The sequence below is a fragment of the Anneissia japonica genome, unplaced genomic scaffold (assembly GCF_011630105.1).
Source record: "Anneissia japonica isolate Jap-2015-1 unplaced genomic scaffold, ASM1163010v1 scaffold288008_len1385354_cov213, whole genome shotgun sequence".
NCBI lineage: Eukaryota > Metazoa > Echinodermata > Crinoidea > Comatulida > Comatulidae > Anneissia > Anneissia japonica.
In genome coordinates, this window is record NW_022720123.1 from 742,120 (window position 1) to 757,501 (window position 15,382).

At 36.2% G+C, this 15,382-nt stretch overlaps 3 protein-coding genes across 3 annotated transcripts; 2 read left to right on the forward strand and 1 right to left on the reverse strand.

Moving 5' to 3' along the window:
- Window positions 1–7: 7 nt before the first annotated feature.
- Window positions 8–2,397, forward strand: LOC117111243 (glutathione peroxidase 1-like). Its single transcript, XM_033254151.1, has 2 exons — window positions 8–1,034; window positions 1,561–2,397. Exons 1-2 carry the CDS (start codon window positions 732–734, stop codon window positions 2,053–2,055), a joined length of 798 nt encoding a protein of 265 aa, XP_033110042.1. The 5' UTR covers window positions 8–731; the 3' UTR covers window positions 2,056–2,397.
- On the reverse strand, window positions 2,344–7,273 carry LOC117111200 (beta-catenin-like protein 1). The gene is made up of 7 exons (XM_033254085.1): window positions 7,138–7,273; window positions 6,589–6,741; window positions 6,293–6,399; window positions 5,517–5,754; window positions 4,876–4,983; window positions 4,290–4,503; window positions 2,344–3,418 (listed from the first exon to the last, which is right to left on the reverse strand). Exons 1-7 carry the CDS (start codon window positions 7,165–7,167, stop codon window positions 3,330–3,332), a joined length of 939 nt encoding a protein of 312 aa, XP_033109976.1. The 5' UTR covers window positions 7,168–7,273; the 3' UTR covers window positions 2,344–3,329.
- A 42-nt stretch (window positions 7,274–7,315) lies between these two features.
- LOC117111222 (ATM interactor-like) lies at window positions 7,316–14,060 on the forward strand. Its single transcript, XM_033254116.1, has 5 exons — window positions 7,316–7,362; window positions 8,610–8,799; window positions 9,500–9,637; window positions 10,276–10,478; window positions 10,911–14,060. Exons 2-5 carry the CDS (start codon window positions 8,647–8,649, stop codon window positions 13,534–13,536), a joined length of 3,120 nt encoding a protein of 1,039 aa, XP_033110007.1. The 5' UTR covers window positions 7,316–7,362; window positions 8,610–8,646; the 3' UTR covers window positions 13,537–14,060.
- The last annotated feature ends 1,322 nt before the right edge of the window (window positions 14,061–15,382 follow it).

Here is a 15,382-nt window from a genome sequence, read left to right on the forward strand (position 1 = left end):
GAAGTATGTAGACTCGAGTTATTATGTGGAGCATCTTCTGAATATAAAGAAAGTGGAAAGGGGCGATCAAGCCTTCGTTCATTCGTATTATAGCGAAAACTACAAATCTGATTGTGTTGATGAGTGCCGAGATTGCACGATAAAAAACTAGTTGTCGTAAAGCATCAGCTTTTATGAAGTACGCCCATTTCCTGCCAATTTTCGGTGTCAACTTTTTCCGATGGATTTAATTTAAACGACTTTTAATCAATCTACATCGAGCTATACGATCTACCGTCGAAATCTAATGTAATCAAAATGTATTCATTGATCTAGTCTTTCAACGATTATGCTACGTCAATCATAAGAGATTGGCTTAGTCCCTATCAGTGACGTTGGACTTAATGAAAGTGACTGACCACTGTTGTTATCAAATTGAACTCTCCCGAGATATGCCTATAAGTGTATTTTAACTGGTCATCCGATTTCATAAAGAAAGACTCTCTTTTGTTTGACCAGGCTTGACATTAATTGTAGGTCCTGTTCTGTGTTTGCTTTTTGGACGCGATTATCGGAAAGTTTGTATTTATTTGGAATTACTGTACATAATTATTATTTTGTGACTATTGCTTTAGCAGCGGATAATACATTTAAGGGCATCATTGTGTGAAATATTTGTGAAATAATGTCTTAATATCCCCATTACATCCTTGATTGTGGTAATATAAAGTGCATTCATTATTTGGAATACAATGGCGTCGGAAAGAAAACGGACTTGGCAAAAAGCGAAAGTTGCCACAATAATATCGAAGAGACCATCACAGAAAAAGTTAAATCATGACTCGGTTCTACCAGCGATCACCCGAAAAGGAGAGGACAACTCATCGCACAAGCCCGAGAAGCTTGTTCCCGTTCATGTCATACGGTCTCTGTATGACCTATCTGGTATGATGATTGGTGGCCAAATCATGCCGTTTGCAAAGTTCGAAGGCAAAATGGTTATAGTGACAAATATTGCGAGTGCAGACAAACACTGTGTACGAGAACTAACTCAGGTAAAGCTTGAAGTTCTACTAGGCCTTACATAAACATTTTAAAAGAGGCAATCATAAAATCCCGTCATATTCTTTGTACCAAATCAATTTTAATATCCGAACTTGCTAAATACATAATTGGTTCTGTGATTGCAATGACTGTAGTCTCACATGCGACAATATGACGTGAATATTATGTAGGACCAGACTTCAAATTGTCGGAGGGAAAATATCGAATTAGGATATCGTTAACAATGATATTGTTTACTTTACTTATAGTATTATTATAAACAGGCGTTAATAAGTTACATACAGGAGGCTCACGTGTTCCTGTGTATAAATTGCACTAAAGTGCCAGAGCATCGTCTAGTACAATACAAAGTCTAATTCCTTAAAAGTTTAGTAATGTATACGATGGTGCTAAAAGTAATTGTTATGGAATAAAAGATAAGATTTAAGTTTTACTCCTATCAGAAATTTAGAATATACATGAGCATTGCATTGTTTTCCCCCCTAATATTAATCCATATATTATTTTTCTCTGCAGCTTAACGAACTTGTTACTACATATGGCAGTCGAGGACTGACTATATTGGCTTTCCCGTGCAACCAATTCGGCCACAAAGAGCCATGGGACAATCACGAGATTCTGACGTGTCTTCAGCATGTTCGACCTGGCTCCAACTACATCCCAAAATTCCAGATGATGGCCAAGTGCGATGTAAACGGCGCACACGCGAATCCTATATTTGAATTTCTGAAACATCGTATGCCAGTTACCAGTGATGATTCTGAGAACTTTTTTCAGGAAAAACACCACGAGATCACATGGTCACCGGTGAATAAATCGGATATTATGTGGAACTTTGAGAAGTTTTTAGTTGGACCAGATGGACTGCCTGTAAGACGCTACACAGTCCGAACCAGAGCTTCGGCACTTGGCTATGACATAGAACAACAAATTAAACGGATAGCAAAAATGAAGTTAGAAGGAAATAAGTTTTTTCACTACGAGCCCCAGGATAAGTCATACAAAGATTAAGAGACTTGACATTGAGTTGATCAGCTTTGTGTTCTAATTTTTTGTTTCCATTGTTAAAATGTTTAATGCAAATGGCTAAACAGCGCATTGAAATATTGCACAAGAGTAAAGTAGAGTTGGCACAAGTTGAATGATGGAACCATAATTTAAAAACTACGCAGCACAAATTGTGTTTAGAAATGCATGAGCCTGGAGTTTTATCTTGACAGTTTTAAATCCTTGTTGTTGGATGAAGGCCTAAATTAGATAAGCAAATACATGAACATAAGCTGCACAATATGAACCATATTTTTTGACTTTGTATTTTGTTTTAATAAATCTTGAACTAATTATGGTAAACAATTTATTCTCAAAGTCACTGATATTATTTAAATATTATTTGAGTAGAAAACTACTTTTTACAACATCCACAAAATGTTTAATTCAATTTAAGTCAGGGGCACCGTAACTTTCAGCTCTAATATCGGGGCTGGTTTGAACGGCTCACTCGCCAATGGTTCCGGTAGTGGAACAAGTCTTCTCAGATAAGGACTTTAAACCGTAGGCCCAGTGTACGCCCTTGGCTCGTGTTCACTTTAAAGAACCAGCACATCCTTCAAGAAGAGTAGGGGGTCACCCCGGTGTACAGGTCCATTAAGTGTCCTATTGTTAAATGGATATGCCACGTAGGACAATGATTAAGTTCACTTATTGGCATATCCTTGGCGCTCGTGCCTAAAGAAATGAAAAAAAAATGAAATTGTCCCACATGTTTACGTACAACTGCGCTAACTCTCTTGTGGGCCCTTAGCAACAATATCCAAGGGGCGTGGCTTAGCAGAAAGGTCCATTTCCATACTAATTTCATTTCTACATTCAGAAAAAAAAAAACACTTGAATAAGTTATCTTTATCAAAATTAAATAAAAGTAAAGACACATTGTTTTTTGTCACTTTAAAAATTTGAACTTAAAGTTACCAATCGGTAGCTCTCCCAAATGAGATAGGAAGTTAAAAACATGTTAAGTTCAAGTGATAATAGACTGAACGGCACTGCTTCTATTTTCCAAACTACACCTCCAAATTGAAGTATATCACCATGGAATTCCATCCAGATACAGTGCTATGAAGTACTGAGCCACATGCAGATCAGATTTTCTCATTGTTTTGCGGTTAAGTACAACATGATCCATGGAGTTGTCACCTCAATGATGTCCTTATAAACTTTTGTAATACAGTTTCTTCTGCTGGTTTTCACAAGTATGTGGTACTGGACAACTACACAGAAAAGTCACCTTAGAACCTGTTCACAAGTTCCAATAGCCTCTGTCTTTCAGCATCTCCATGTTCTTTGCTTTTAGCATCACCAATATTACCAGCATACTCTGCAAGATAAAGGGAAAAACACAGAGAATAAGTGTTATACCACGAGTAATGAAAAAGCCAAAAAAAGAAAAATGGTGTTGCCCAAGTACCAAAAAGTCTTGATAATTTTAGGAAAAAATATGTAGGCAAATTTATGTTTTGTAAAGAAGGGAGCCAAAAATACACACAAATTAAGTGATCAAGAAAAGATATTACTAGTAATAAAAAACTGTAAATCTTCAACATGTTAAATGGGTTATTATTAAACATTTTTTTAATATACAAATTATCTAATCTTCCAATAATAAGTAAAATAATATAATTTATTATTATGTTCATATACTTATTTCTGAAAAGCAATATGACAAACCATATGTTCTTATACTAATTTCTGAAAAGCATTCGACAAACCACAGCAAGAAATGGGCCAAATCTAGCCCAGGGGAAAACCAATATTGAACCTAATTACCTAGGAGGAAGTTCACAGCATTAATTCACACAAGTTAACAATGTACAATACAAGAAAAATATTTGCTATATCAAAGCGTTACAAGGAAAGCACCTCAACAGTTAGAAGGTTCCAATTACTTTAGGGCAATCCTGCCACGGAACAGTCTTTTGTGTAATGTGTTTCCTGATGTTTTTACTGTAACTCTTTTTATGATGTTGAATGTTGGTGAAATAAATATGTTATATGATATTTAATTCATCAAGTTAAATTTAGAATTGAATAGATTAGTAGATCATTGAGCTGTTGTATTCAAAACAATGGGGCACATGAGAATCAACGACACAGCAACAAATACATAGGAAATTAATATACATTATAAATTGTTAATATCACTACATAGAATTCAATTTACTTTCTAAAAATTAGAAAATTGTACGAACCTCTAACGACATTCCTAACCGCGGTGATTGAACCTCGGTGCATGTTGAGTAGCTGTAGAATCCGCTGCTTAATGGTCGACACACCGGACGAACACGACAATTCCAGCATTATATAATCAATAAGTTGTAGTGTAAAAAGACCCGCATCTAAACGCCGTAGATAGTACTCGTCCTCCTGGTCATCGTCTATTATGTCGCCACTCTGCAGCCGTTTCTAAACAGTAGTTTATATGAATAATTAGAGAGAACATCAGCTTAGATGGCTAAACTGTGTGTGCGCTGAACAGTGGAGATCTTTACAAAACCTTGGTCCCTCGATGAATTCCATCTGCTATTCTTGTTTTTCTTGAGTCTCTTGAATTTTCATGCAGTCTAATGGGCTCCTGAATATTGTCAAATTTCCCCCAAATTTTCAGAAAAGATCCACAAAGTACCCAAAACGGCTAATTAGGGGATTTTTGGTATGAGTAGTTGAGTATTTAGCGCACCGTCTTTCATATGAATGCAGACTCTTCAGAAAAGAGTAGTTGTTGTTGTAGTTGCCCAATGTACAGCCCAAACTACACCCACAAGGACCCCAATCAACAGCGATATTTTGCCACTTACATGTATGGATTGCCTCCGACTCCTCCTTCACAGAGTCATCAAGTCGATCCAAATTCTGAACTAATGTTGCAACTATTTGGTCTTCAAGCTGGAGATGATAATAAATATGTTGTTAATGTTTTCAATAAAAAAAAAAACCTTAGAAAAAACAAAAGGAGCAACACAACAACAGCAACAATACTAATAACCTTATTGTTCAATAGGATTCTATAAAGAGGTCATTTTGCATAGATGATGATGAATATTTAATTAGGAGGCGCACGGCCCCATCCCCAGAAATATACTCGCCAACCCAAGCGCCCCCCCCCCCAAAAAAATCTCACTCAAGTAGTTAAAAATCACCTAAAATCTCCTTATTTTGCGAGCTATTGCCCCTCTCCTAATCATTGTCCAACTCCATTTGACCTTCGCACCCCCATCAGCTCCGCCATTTCAAAACTCCTAGATATGTCACTGACAGGGGATATGACACTTGGTATGGTACACTTTAAGCACAGTGCAAAACGAGCCTACATTTAGCATGGCAAGGCATAGAACAAGAGAGTGCAGAAGACAGGTAAAGTCACATCAGGGTAGGGTACAGCTTGCAATATTAAATGCAATGTTTAATAATATACACACCAATGCATCAATCAGGGCCTCTGCTCCTTCTTCGCTTTCATTCAGAGCATCAACGTCTGTAAGTTCCTGCAGGAGGTCGATCATAGCAATGGATATGTCTGTGTTGCCATGTGAAATAAGTCCAAGTAGAGATTTTGCTGCGTTCAAAGTCACCAGATAGTGGTACAGGTTCGGGTTTGTGGCAATTACGTGCATCTCCTGAATCGCATCATTCAAATCTATCTCTGATGCCATGAACCTGTAAAAAATATTATAGTAATATTAATAGTGTATTAAACTAAAATAAAGCATGGAGATATGATAGTGAAGTTTATATACCAGTCCTTTTGGGGTTTTTTTTATATTATCAATTCTAAATACAGGTCTCCCTCCAATTAAAGACTATTCCAATTAAATACCACCTCCAATTAAAGACCACTTTTCTGTGGTCTAAAATCAACAAATGTTTTTTATTATTCTAATTAGAGACCAAAGCTGCTGCATGGAAACCCCAGTCCCCAAATTGGTCTTTAATTGGAGGGAGACATTGTATATGTAAAATTTCATTTCATCCTGTCACTGCAGCTCATGTATACAGTACAAACATAATAGCCTGTAGGTTATTGCCTTGGTGGTCATATTACTCTGCACATATTCTCAAGCTAATTTTAATTTTTATATATACCAACATAGGTTTTTTTCAGGTCATATGAAAAAATTATTGTTTTCTTTTCCTAATTATTTTTATAATTGAAAATTGAGTCATCCACTAAATATTTATAATCACATGGTCTTACTTTTCTGGTTGGTCTGGAAACTTGATTCTCATTTCTTGGTTTTTATAAACTTTCTTTTCAAATCGCAGAATAAGTTGCCTTAGATCTGCCTCATCCATTGCAGGGCCCTAGCAATGAAAATGCCAATGTTCAAAGCAAAGTTAATTACATATAAACCAAGAATGTAAGTTAATCATTTGCAAGGGTCTTAATAAAAAAAAGGAATGCATATGCAAATGAGCATCAGATCAATATATAACTTCTTAAATAGTTATATTAAAAAAAATTAAATAAAAAGTGCATTTGTTTTTCTTTACATCTGGCTCTTGTTCCACCATACGCAGAATCTTTTCTCTTTCTTCTTCAGTGAGTTCACCGCTTGTCATTTCATTTGAACGCTTTTTTACTTGTGATGTGTCTGCATACACTTCATCATTGGCTGATTTCCTCTTTAAGTCTGGCTTATCAGGCTGATGACCAAGTAAAACGAACATAATAATTAAAAATATATATAAAAAATATTGCTTTAATTAATTAAAAAGGTAAGTATATATATTAATTAATAACTAACTAGCTGGATACTATCTATGCTAACCTAGCCTAGGCCTAGTTACTATCCTCTACCCTTTCTATTTATTTAGGCACAAGCCTGAAAAAGCGAGGCCTACGGTTATTAGGCCTAGGCCTATGGCCTACTTGGTGGTTATGATCTACATAGCTAGCTAGGTCTCTAAGCCCTTCTGCTAGAGCTGCCGACTAAACAAACAACGATAACCCCACAGGTGACAGGCCTAGCCTAGGCCTAGCTAGGGAAGCCTACTGAATTAAAGGATAATCATTTGATTAATAAACAGAATCACGCCTACATTAAAACTTAACAATTCTCCGACATCCATTATATACTTGTTAACGTTGAAGGATTGTGAAGAGAATTATATTTTAACGAAGAATTCTGAAGCTCCTCTGTATGTGAGTGTGCATGCATGGGGGATCATTTCTCTCGCTCTCGTCGAAATATGAAAATATTACTCTGCCGCCCTCTATAAGCAATCAAAAGTACACAGAGTATTTTGTGGTTAAAGATGGAGGTGGTAGGTGTAAACTGTCTTCTAATTTATAGTCTTCTAATAACCCATGCAAAAGCATTTCGTGTATAATTTATAATGTCAGGAAATAAATTTATGAGTTAAGATCAGATAGGTCTATAGGGTATGTTAGGCAGTCTAGCGAGAAGATATCGTAGGCCTGGCCTAGCCTAGGCCTACCTTTTTATTGTACGTAGTCTACTCATCCGTGGGCCCGTGGGCTTCGTCAAGTCAGAGATGGTCAAAGTGTCATTGTTTGAGCTAGACCTAAGTCTAGCCTAGGCTTCATCTATACATCCACCCACTCACCCGTGGCTGCAGTAATGAGACTCGTTTCTTATCAAGCAGTGATCAGACCAGGAGATGTGATTATATACAACGTATATAGTTTGTCAGATTTTCACAGTTTTGAATTTGAATTTATTTTGTTCCACCTTAAAATACATAAAAATACAATATATAAAATAATTAAAAAGCAACCACAAAACAACAATTCAAACAGCACCATGTAAAAGTTAAAAAGAGATAAAAAATTGAAAGAAAGTGGAACATGGGATAACCCATAAAGTGGAGAAAACCACTTATTTCCAATGGGGTCCCAACGTAACACTACAGGAATTTGAGGAAAACCTTTAAAAAATAGATTGCATTACTAACATCATTAAGAATGCTAACATGGGTCCCAAGTCTCCCGGAACTCGCGGAAATCTGGAAATTAACCCATATCCTGCAAATTCATAATATGTGCACTTTTTCACAGCTTTATTATCATTTGTCTCACGGCAGTCATTGCCAATGTGTATCCCAATGTGCAGCACAATAAATTGAAATGTTACGAAGGCGTAATCAGGAGTTTTAAAAAAAATATCGAAAGTGGTCCAGGGACCGAAGCCCCTTAAAAAAGGCTTATTTAATTATATGTAGAAAATACAGTACATGTAATTTTTTTTTTCGGCAGGGGGAGGGGGAAGCTCTCCCTGGCAGAGCAACAATCAAGCGTTAGCACCATTGCTAACCATTTTCTTAATCATCATCATCATCATCACTCAAACAGTCATCATCATTTAATCTAGTGTCTATGATTTTTTTATTGTTAATGTACAGAAAAAATAATATTTGTTCATATTAACATTGCTGTTCATTGTTCATATTAACGTATTATTTTTATCTGGAAACAAAATTGCTCAAAATTATGTTGCAATGCAAATTACTGTACTTAAGTTCTAACAAATTATGACACTTATATTTAACAGGATTAATCATGATAAATAGTACAATGCTAATGGAATTATGGATACTGTTGAGGTAATTATTCCATCTGTGGAAGAACTTTCTCGTCAGCCAGAAACAAATGTACCCTGTCCAGCAGAAGGATGTGATATGGTCTTTCAGACTCGCTCTTCTCAGCGTATGCATGTTGTCAAGACCCATGGCTTGATTCAGGTGAGACGAACACATTTAAAACTGTGATGGGACACTGGCCATTCAATCCCAGGTCTCTTGGTTCAAATCCTGAATATGACAAAAATATACTTGGAAGGGCATTGTAGCATTTTGGTTTTTGGTGCTTGCCATGTTTTGATGATGGCTAAATCCATATGCAAGGATCTTTAAGGGTGCCATAATTGGGAGTGTACTATAGTAATAACACTTGCAATCTTACCTGTCGGCTCTGGGGTGGGGCAACCTTCATGCATCCCCATCTGTTTCTGCCACCCTTCTGTTTTAATAATGTGAAACACTTTTGATTTTAATTCTGAAGCCCACATCATGTTTTCTATGTTTTTAATTTAGACATGTGTTAACTATTGTTATATTGATCTTGATCTTAATAGTGTAATTGATAAACTCCGGCACATTACCAGTGGCAGATTCATGAGGGTGGAAGCCAGCCTGTTCCCCCCCTCCCCCTTAATTTTTCAAAATTATAAAAATATGGAGTAAATAAAGAATATTATATTCAAATTTAAGTCTGCAAGTGACATTTCCATCTACCCATATGTGCCAAAATCATAGTTTTTCTTACCTCAGCCCAAACCATGGTAGGCTGAGGTGGTCTGTGAAAGTCCCTGCCTGGGTTTCTTCAATTTTACAAATTCCAGAAACTGCAAAACTACACTTTCATATAATTTTTTTTTGTTAGGACCAGTCAGAGGGTGTATTGTATGGACATGGAGGAAAGCAAAAAGGCAAACGAAAATTATATTACTGCCCAGTGAAGGATTGCAATAGAGCACAAAGCGTGCAAAAGCCATTTCATCGAAGACATTCTTTACGTCAGGTAAGCACACTTATCATAAGTACCAAATTAATTCTGTGATACACAGTATAATTATATGGACAGATGGGCTGAAGAGATTAAACTGAATTACTTGTAGTCTACAAAATTAAAATTCCTACCATATATTTGTATCGCTGTAAATGTTGGCAATAGCATGCTATGGATTGATCAACATTATAGAGATTTTGGAAGTGCGTATATTGGGTCGTGTGGGAGAAGAGATCTTTTTATAAGTTGGTTGCATATGCCTACTGTATATTTCAGTGCAGGGAATATACAAATTGATAGTCTCTTGACAGCCTCATTACTTCATTACTCACATTGAAATAAGGTCAAAAAACATTTCCCCCCCCCCCCTCCACCCACCCCTAACTCACTGAAAAAAATAGGGGCGAAAAAACAAAAAAACTAAAAAAAAAGTTTTGTTTTTAGCTTTTTTTCCTTTACAACTTAAAAAAATGTGTGTGAATTTATCTTTATTTTTGATGCCCTACAAATTATTCCTAATTTGTTGTCTGATGTGAGATATTGCCTTTCTAGGCCTATGTGGGTTATTTTTATTCCATCTGATGAGTATTTTTTTTAGGCCTAACCTCATCATTGCTTGTCTTTACTAACAATTCTAATCCTATTTTTAGCATTACTTCATTTGTCATGGAGAAAAAACATTTATCTGCTCAAAATGTGGTCGTGGCTTTGGGACAGCCAACATCAAAAAGAGACATGAGACAACATGTGGTCAGATATTCCACTGCACCTGTCAGTGTCCCTTTACGTCAAGAGAGTCTCTACTGATGCACGCTAAAAGGCAGGGGCATACTTTACCTGTGCAATATCAACGGTAAGTCTTAAAGGACCAACCTATGTCTGCTCATTTTACTAGATTGAGAAATGTTTTTCCTGCTTATGAGTAATGAATTACTAAACTGCGGAGTTAAGGAGAACATAACTCCAATATGCTGAAGTGGTCTGATCTACCATGTGTTGGTGCTACCCTATTTAAGCACCCTTGAAGTTTAATTATAAACCAAATACATTTTGGGTCAATAATGCCACTTTTGTTAGAGAATTCATTTTGTGTTAATTTAATTTAACTAATGTTATTTATTTTTGTTATTTTTGGAGGTATTTCATGTTTTCTTTTCTATTTTTTGCATGTTATGTTTAAATATTATTCTTTTATTATTTTCTCCTTTTTTTTGGTTATTACTACAATCCATATGATCCGTATTATTATAACATCCATACTCTTTTATTTTTGGTGGGTTTATAGTTTGCCGTTGCCAAAGAAACAGAAGCCTAACCAACAAGTATTGATGAAGGTCCCACCAAAAAGTGCTCCAGACCAACCCAATGGCTTACCGCGTAAACCAAATTTCATCCTTCCAAAACCAACAATCATGACTGTATCTAAGGCAGCTTTGCTTCATCCAGAAAACACCACTTTAGTGACAGTAAATAATGGTGTTATTACAGATATCAAAGAGATAAGACCTGTCCAAATTTCTCAAAGACCAAGTTTCACAACATCTGTCAAACTGAATATTAAAGATGTTCTTTGTAAGAAACCCTCAGAATCGAGGCCTGAATTGAGTAATACCCAAGCACAGTGGAGTGCAATAGACACTCAGACTGTTGACTGGAGGCAGGATAATTCTACAAACACACATATAAATGAAAATGTTGCTGACCAACAGGTGCAAGTTCTACCAGAGATGTTGACAGTTGGCACAAACTTTCCTGGAGTTCCGGAAACGGATGCTCACACTCAAACGAACATGCAGCAGACTTCAAACAGAGATATGAGTTGTACGCAGTCTAACTCCCAGATGCAGGTGATGAACATCAGTAATACGATGAGTAATGCATTAGTCCAGACTATGCCACTGATTCATGTAGATGATCTGACATCAAGTCCATGTAGTGGCAGTGGACAGAACATGGAAACTCAGACCTCAAGCTATCTTCTGCTACAAGCAATGACTGAAATGCTTCAAAGGCAAGATGCCAATCAGCAACCCCCAGTAATCATAAGCACTGCAAGTCACTCTGTTCACAACCAACATCAACTTCATACATCTTCATTTAGACATTTTGGAGGAAAATTAACTGTTAGTCAAACTGCGCCTAGGAGACATCCTGTGAAAGTTGTTCCAAGTTCAAGAGCTTCTTCGCAAACACAGACTCATAATCCAATGAACCAGACCACTGCTCCACAAGATTTAAATTACGTTTCTTCGACCAATAACATATTAGCTGACCAGAGATCTTTCCATGGTGGAAGACATGGTAATCCTCCAAAAATTAGCAGGGAGAGCTCCTTACAACAACTTTCATCACCAAACACAGGACCATCTATTGATACCCAATCTGCTTTAAGTCAGAAACATTCTAAGAATTTGGCATTTAGGGAATATGATCAGAGAGATGAAAATTTGACATCATTGCAAGAAGAAGAAAAGAATGATTCAAATGATGAACATGACTACTTGTCATCTTTAGATTTGAGGTCTTGTTCTGCAGAACCTCATCAGAATGTAGCCTCGACAGTTGAAGAGAGTCAGCTTTTTTCTGGACTTTCGAATTGTACTGAAACAAACACAATTGGAATACAGGCAGAAAACAACATACACGAGAATAATGATCACAATGATTTTTCCAGCATTGATCATCTCATGGATACATTCTCTGATTTTGGAGATGTTTTTCTGGAAAGTATTGCTACCCAAACTTTCATGGAAGGGACATCTCAGAAAGAGTTAACAGCTACAGCCTTACCAGAAGTGTCTTCAGCTGAATGTTCTGGAGGATTTTCAGCGGACAGTTGGACACCAGCTTCTATTCAGAAGAGTTTTATGGGCGAAAGTTTTGAGGATCTACTTTTTGCTGATTCTGGAAGTCAGACAGATGAATTTCCAGAATTCATTTTTGGAAATTCGTTTAAAATTTCGTATTTTGAAAATACTTCAAAAACCATCTTACCGACCGCAACTGAGACTAATAAGGAAAATGGTGCTTTGACAGATAGTGCCACAGCTGAACATTCTTTAGAACAAGTTGTAAATGGATTTACCGATCTTGATGTTAGGCCAATTGAGGATTCTAGGACTCACGAATTATGTGATGTCAATATACCAGAGAGAAGTTCCAGTTTAGAAGAACATAAGTCTTGTGAGACTGAAACATCACATAAATCACCAGATAATGATTATGGAGAAGTGTCAGGTAATGTCTCTGAAGTTAGTGGATCTGCATCAGATGTCAATACATCAGTGGAGCTTGTACATTTGAAAAACTTAGCTGTGGATGAAGCAAGCGTTAATAAAGATGGAAATGATAGTGACAAGTCATTACAAAGCTCTGTTGAAAATCCAGACAAACGGTGCTCTCAATTGGCAAGTGCTGGTGGTCTGATTATTGAAAAGGAAGTAAATATTCCTGTTCCTGGGTTTAGTGATGTTGAAACGCAAGCAGATATTTATCCACTTAAAAGAATTCGATTGAGTGCTGTGATGAGCAACAATGAAACACAGACGAAGCAGGATACTTTAGCTACATCATCTGACAAAGTTGTTCCAGCAGAAGGTCGTCAGGTTAAATCAAATATTGTTTTAACAGCTTCAAGCCTACAGCAGATGCAGGAACCACCAGTACCACCAGGAAGTGATGGCACACACATCTCCAAAAAAAATACCTCCGAGACTTTTCAGAATGTTGAGAGATCAACAGCAAGGAACGAAGAGAGAAGAGATGTCACTAAGTATTGCAATGCTGAGATCCAAGCTGACATCATTGTCAATGTGACCAGACACCAGAAAGAGGATGTTACAGGAACATCAATCACTGAGACAACAAGTGTCTTGGACCAAACACAAAACCCTTTAGATAGAGACACATAGCCCCGATGACTGCTAATCAATCTTATAAGTCAATTGTGACGCCATCAACTCCCAATGTTATTTGCCTATCCCCCACAGTAGTTATGAAATCATCCCAAGATTTTTACCTGTCTGCACCGACCAAAAAGTTAGTGACAGTGACTGTATTCTCTCTCAAATGCTTTGAAAAATGTTTATTTCTTTGACAAATGTGAAAAATTACAAACAAGTTCTTCTAACACAATACAAATTACAAAATAGCCTAGTTATTTATTGTATCTGTACAGTACTGATGTGTAGTTAACGCGTAGGCCTACTGCAGGAGCACAAGTCAGCATACGCACAAAATATAAATATGCACACAGTATACTGATCATATCACTATAGCAACCAATGACTGGTACAACACAGTTGGTTAGAAAAACTAACATTAAAAGACTGCGATTGACTTATAAAGCAATTAGTAGAGCATGCATCGTACGGTAGTGGAAAATTATTATACTTAGGTTAGATTTAATGCATTCAAAAATTTCCGTCGGTCCTTGCAGGCCCTCAGGAAATTTTTTCAAGCATTAAATCTAACCTTCGTATGATAATTTTCCTATAGTGTACTATGCGGAGCTCTACTAATTGCTTAATATAACCTATTACTGTAATTGAAGCATAATGATTTCAAATTCATTCAGAGTATTTTACACAGTGGTAAAGCTTTAAACTTCCAGTGGAAAGGTCGGGGTTTAAGTCTTCCGAACTCTTTGTTAGATGTTTTGAATAAATTTTCAGTCTACCAAGCCATTCATGATTTAATTTTATGAATGATTTAAATTATAAAAACATAATTTTATTACATGTTTTGAATAAATTTTATGTTTCCATTCTAAGTCGTTTTAATCTATGAATTTATCTCATCGTCTTATTCATTAATGTATATATCACACGTGGATTACATAATGCTATATATACATATACTCTGACATTACCTGACAATGTCTGTAGGGGTATATACATACGAATATATATATATATATATATACAGATGTATTTAAATTATAATAACACATACAGTAATACAGTGCATGTGTTGAAAGTAATATATGGATCAAATAAAGATTAATGTTAATTTTGAGTCAACTATCAATGTCTACAGGTTTTTTATTCACGTCGTCCTGCATTTTTCTTCACGACCTCTTTATTTATATTACACAATATATATATATATATATATTCAAATAAATAATAATAACAGTGCTCAAATAGGTTGTAATAATCGTATCAATAATAATCTTCAGTTGTATGTAAAAAAGTTTCTCTGGTGGGATTCAACGAATCTACAACCTCTCGCTGTCAAGCCGAGAACTTCCTATCCATTGGACCTCAGAGACATATAAAATATACGTGCAGTTTGAACCCCCAGTCACTTTTATACAATTGACTAAAATGATCGTACGTAGTGGAGCTGTGGTTAAGCTAGAAAAGCTTACAGGTCGCAGCTGGAAAATCATAGTGGAATAACATTCAAATCGAGGTTGCTGCGTAGCAACGTAAAACCAATAGAAACAAATACCGTAAAACCTCGAATTGCCCAGTGGGCTTAATCTCCAGATGAAGCCCATCTCGAATGGAAGCACCCCTTTTTAGTTTGCAAAATTAGCCTCTAAAAGAAGCACATGGGCTTCTTTTCAAGATATCATAGGCTTCTTTTCGAGATATACAGGCTTTTAAGATTTCATAAGTAAATTTAGATAATAACTTAGGCTCTAATGCTAATAAAGAATTAGAAAGAACTATTATTACACATTATTCCCATTTTCTGGCGTATGTGAGCGGTCAAGGCGCATTTACATAAAACATGCGCGTTTGTACTTTT

What these genes read in the sequence shown, in the direction of transcription:
- LOC117111243 (XM_033254151.1), top strand. Translation starts at nt 732, where the DNA reads ATGGCGTCGGAAAGAAAACGGACTTGGCAAAAAGCGAAAGTTGCCACA. An exon ending in GTGTACGAGAACTAACTCAG is followed by an intron (nt 1,035 to 1,560) that starts GTAAAGCTTGAA and finishes TTTTCTCTGCAG; the next exon opens with CTTAACGAACTTGTTACTAC.
- LOC117111200 (XM_033254085.1), bottom strand. Translation starts at nt 7,167, where the DNA reads ATGGATGTCGGAGAATTGTTAAGTTTTAAT. An exon ending in TGGTGGAACAAGAGCCAGAT is followed by an intron (nt 6,400 to 6,588) that starts GTAAAGAAAAAC and finishes TTTCATTGCTAG; the next exon opens with GGCCCTGCAATGGATGAGGC. An exon ending in GTAAGTGGCAAAATATCGCT is followed by an intron (nt 4,504 to 4,875) that starts GTTGATTGGGGT and finishes ACTACTGTTTAG; the next exon opens with AAACGGCTGCAGAGTGGCGA.
- LOC117111222 (XM_033254116.1), top strand. Translation starts at nt 8,647, where the DNA reads ATGGATACTGTTGAGGTAATTATTCCATCTGTGGAAGAACTTTCTCGT. An exon ending in GAAGACATTCTTTACGTCAG is followed by an intron (nt 9,638 to 10,275) that starts GTAAGCACACTT and finishes TCCTATTTTTAG; the next exon opens with CATTACTTCATTTGTCATGG. An exon ending in TTACCTGTGCAATATCAACG is followed by an intron (nt 10,479 to 10,910) that starts GTAAGTCTTAAA and finishes GTGGGTTTATAG; the next exon opens with TTTGCCGTTGCCAAAGAAAC.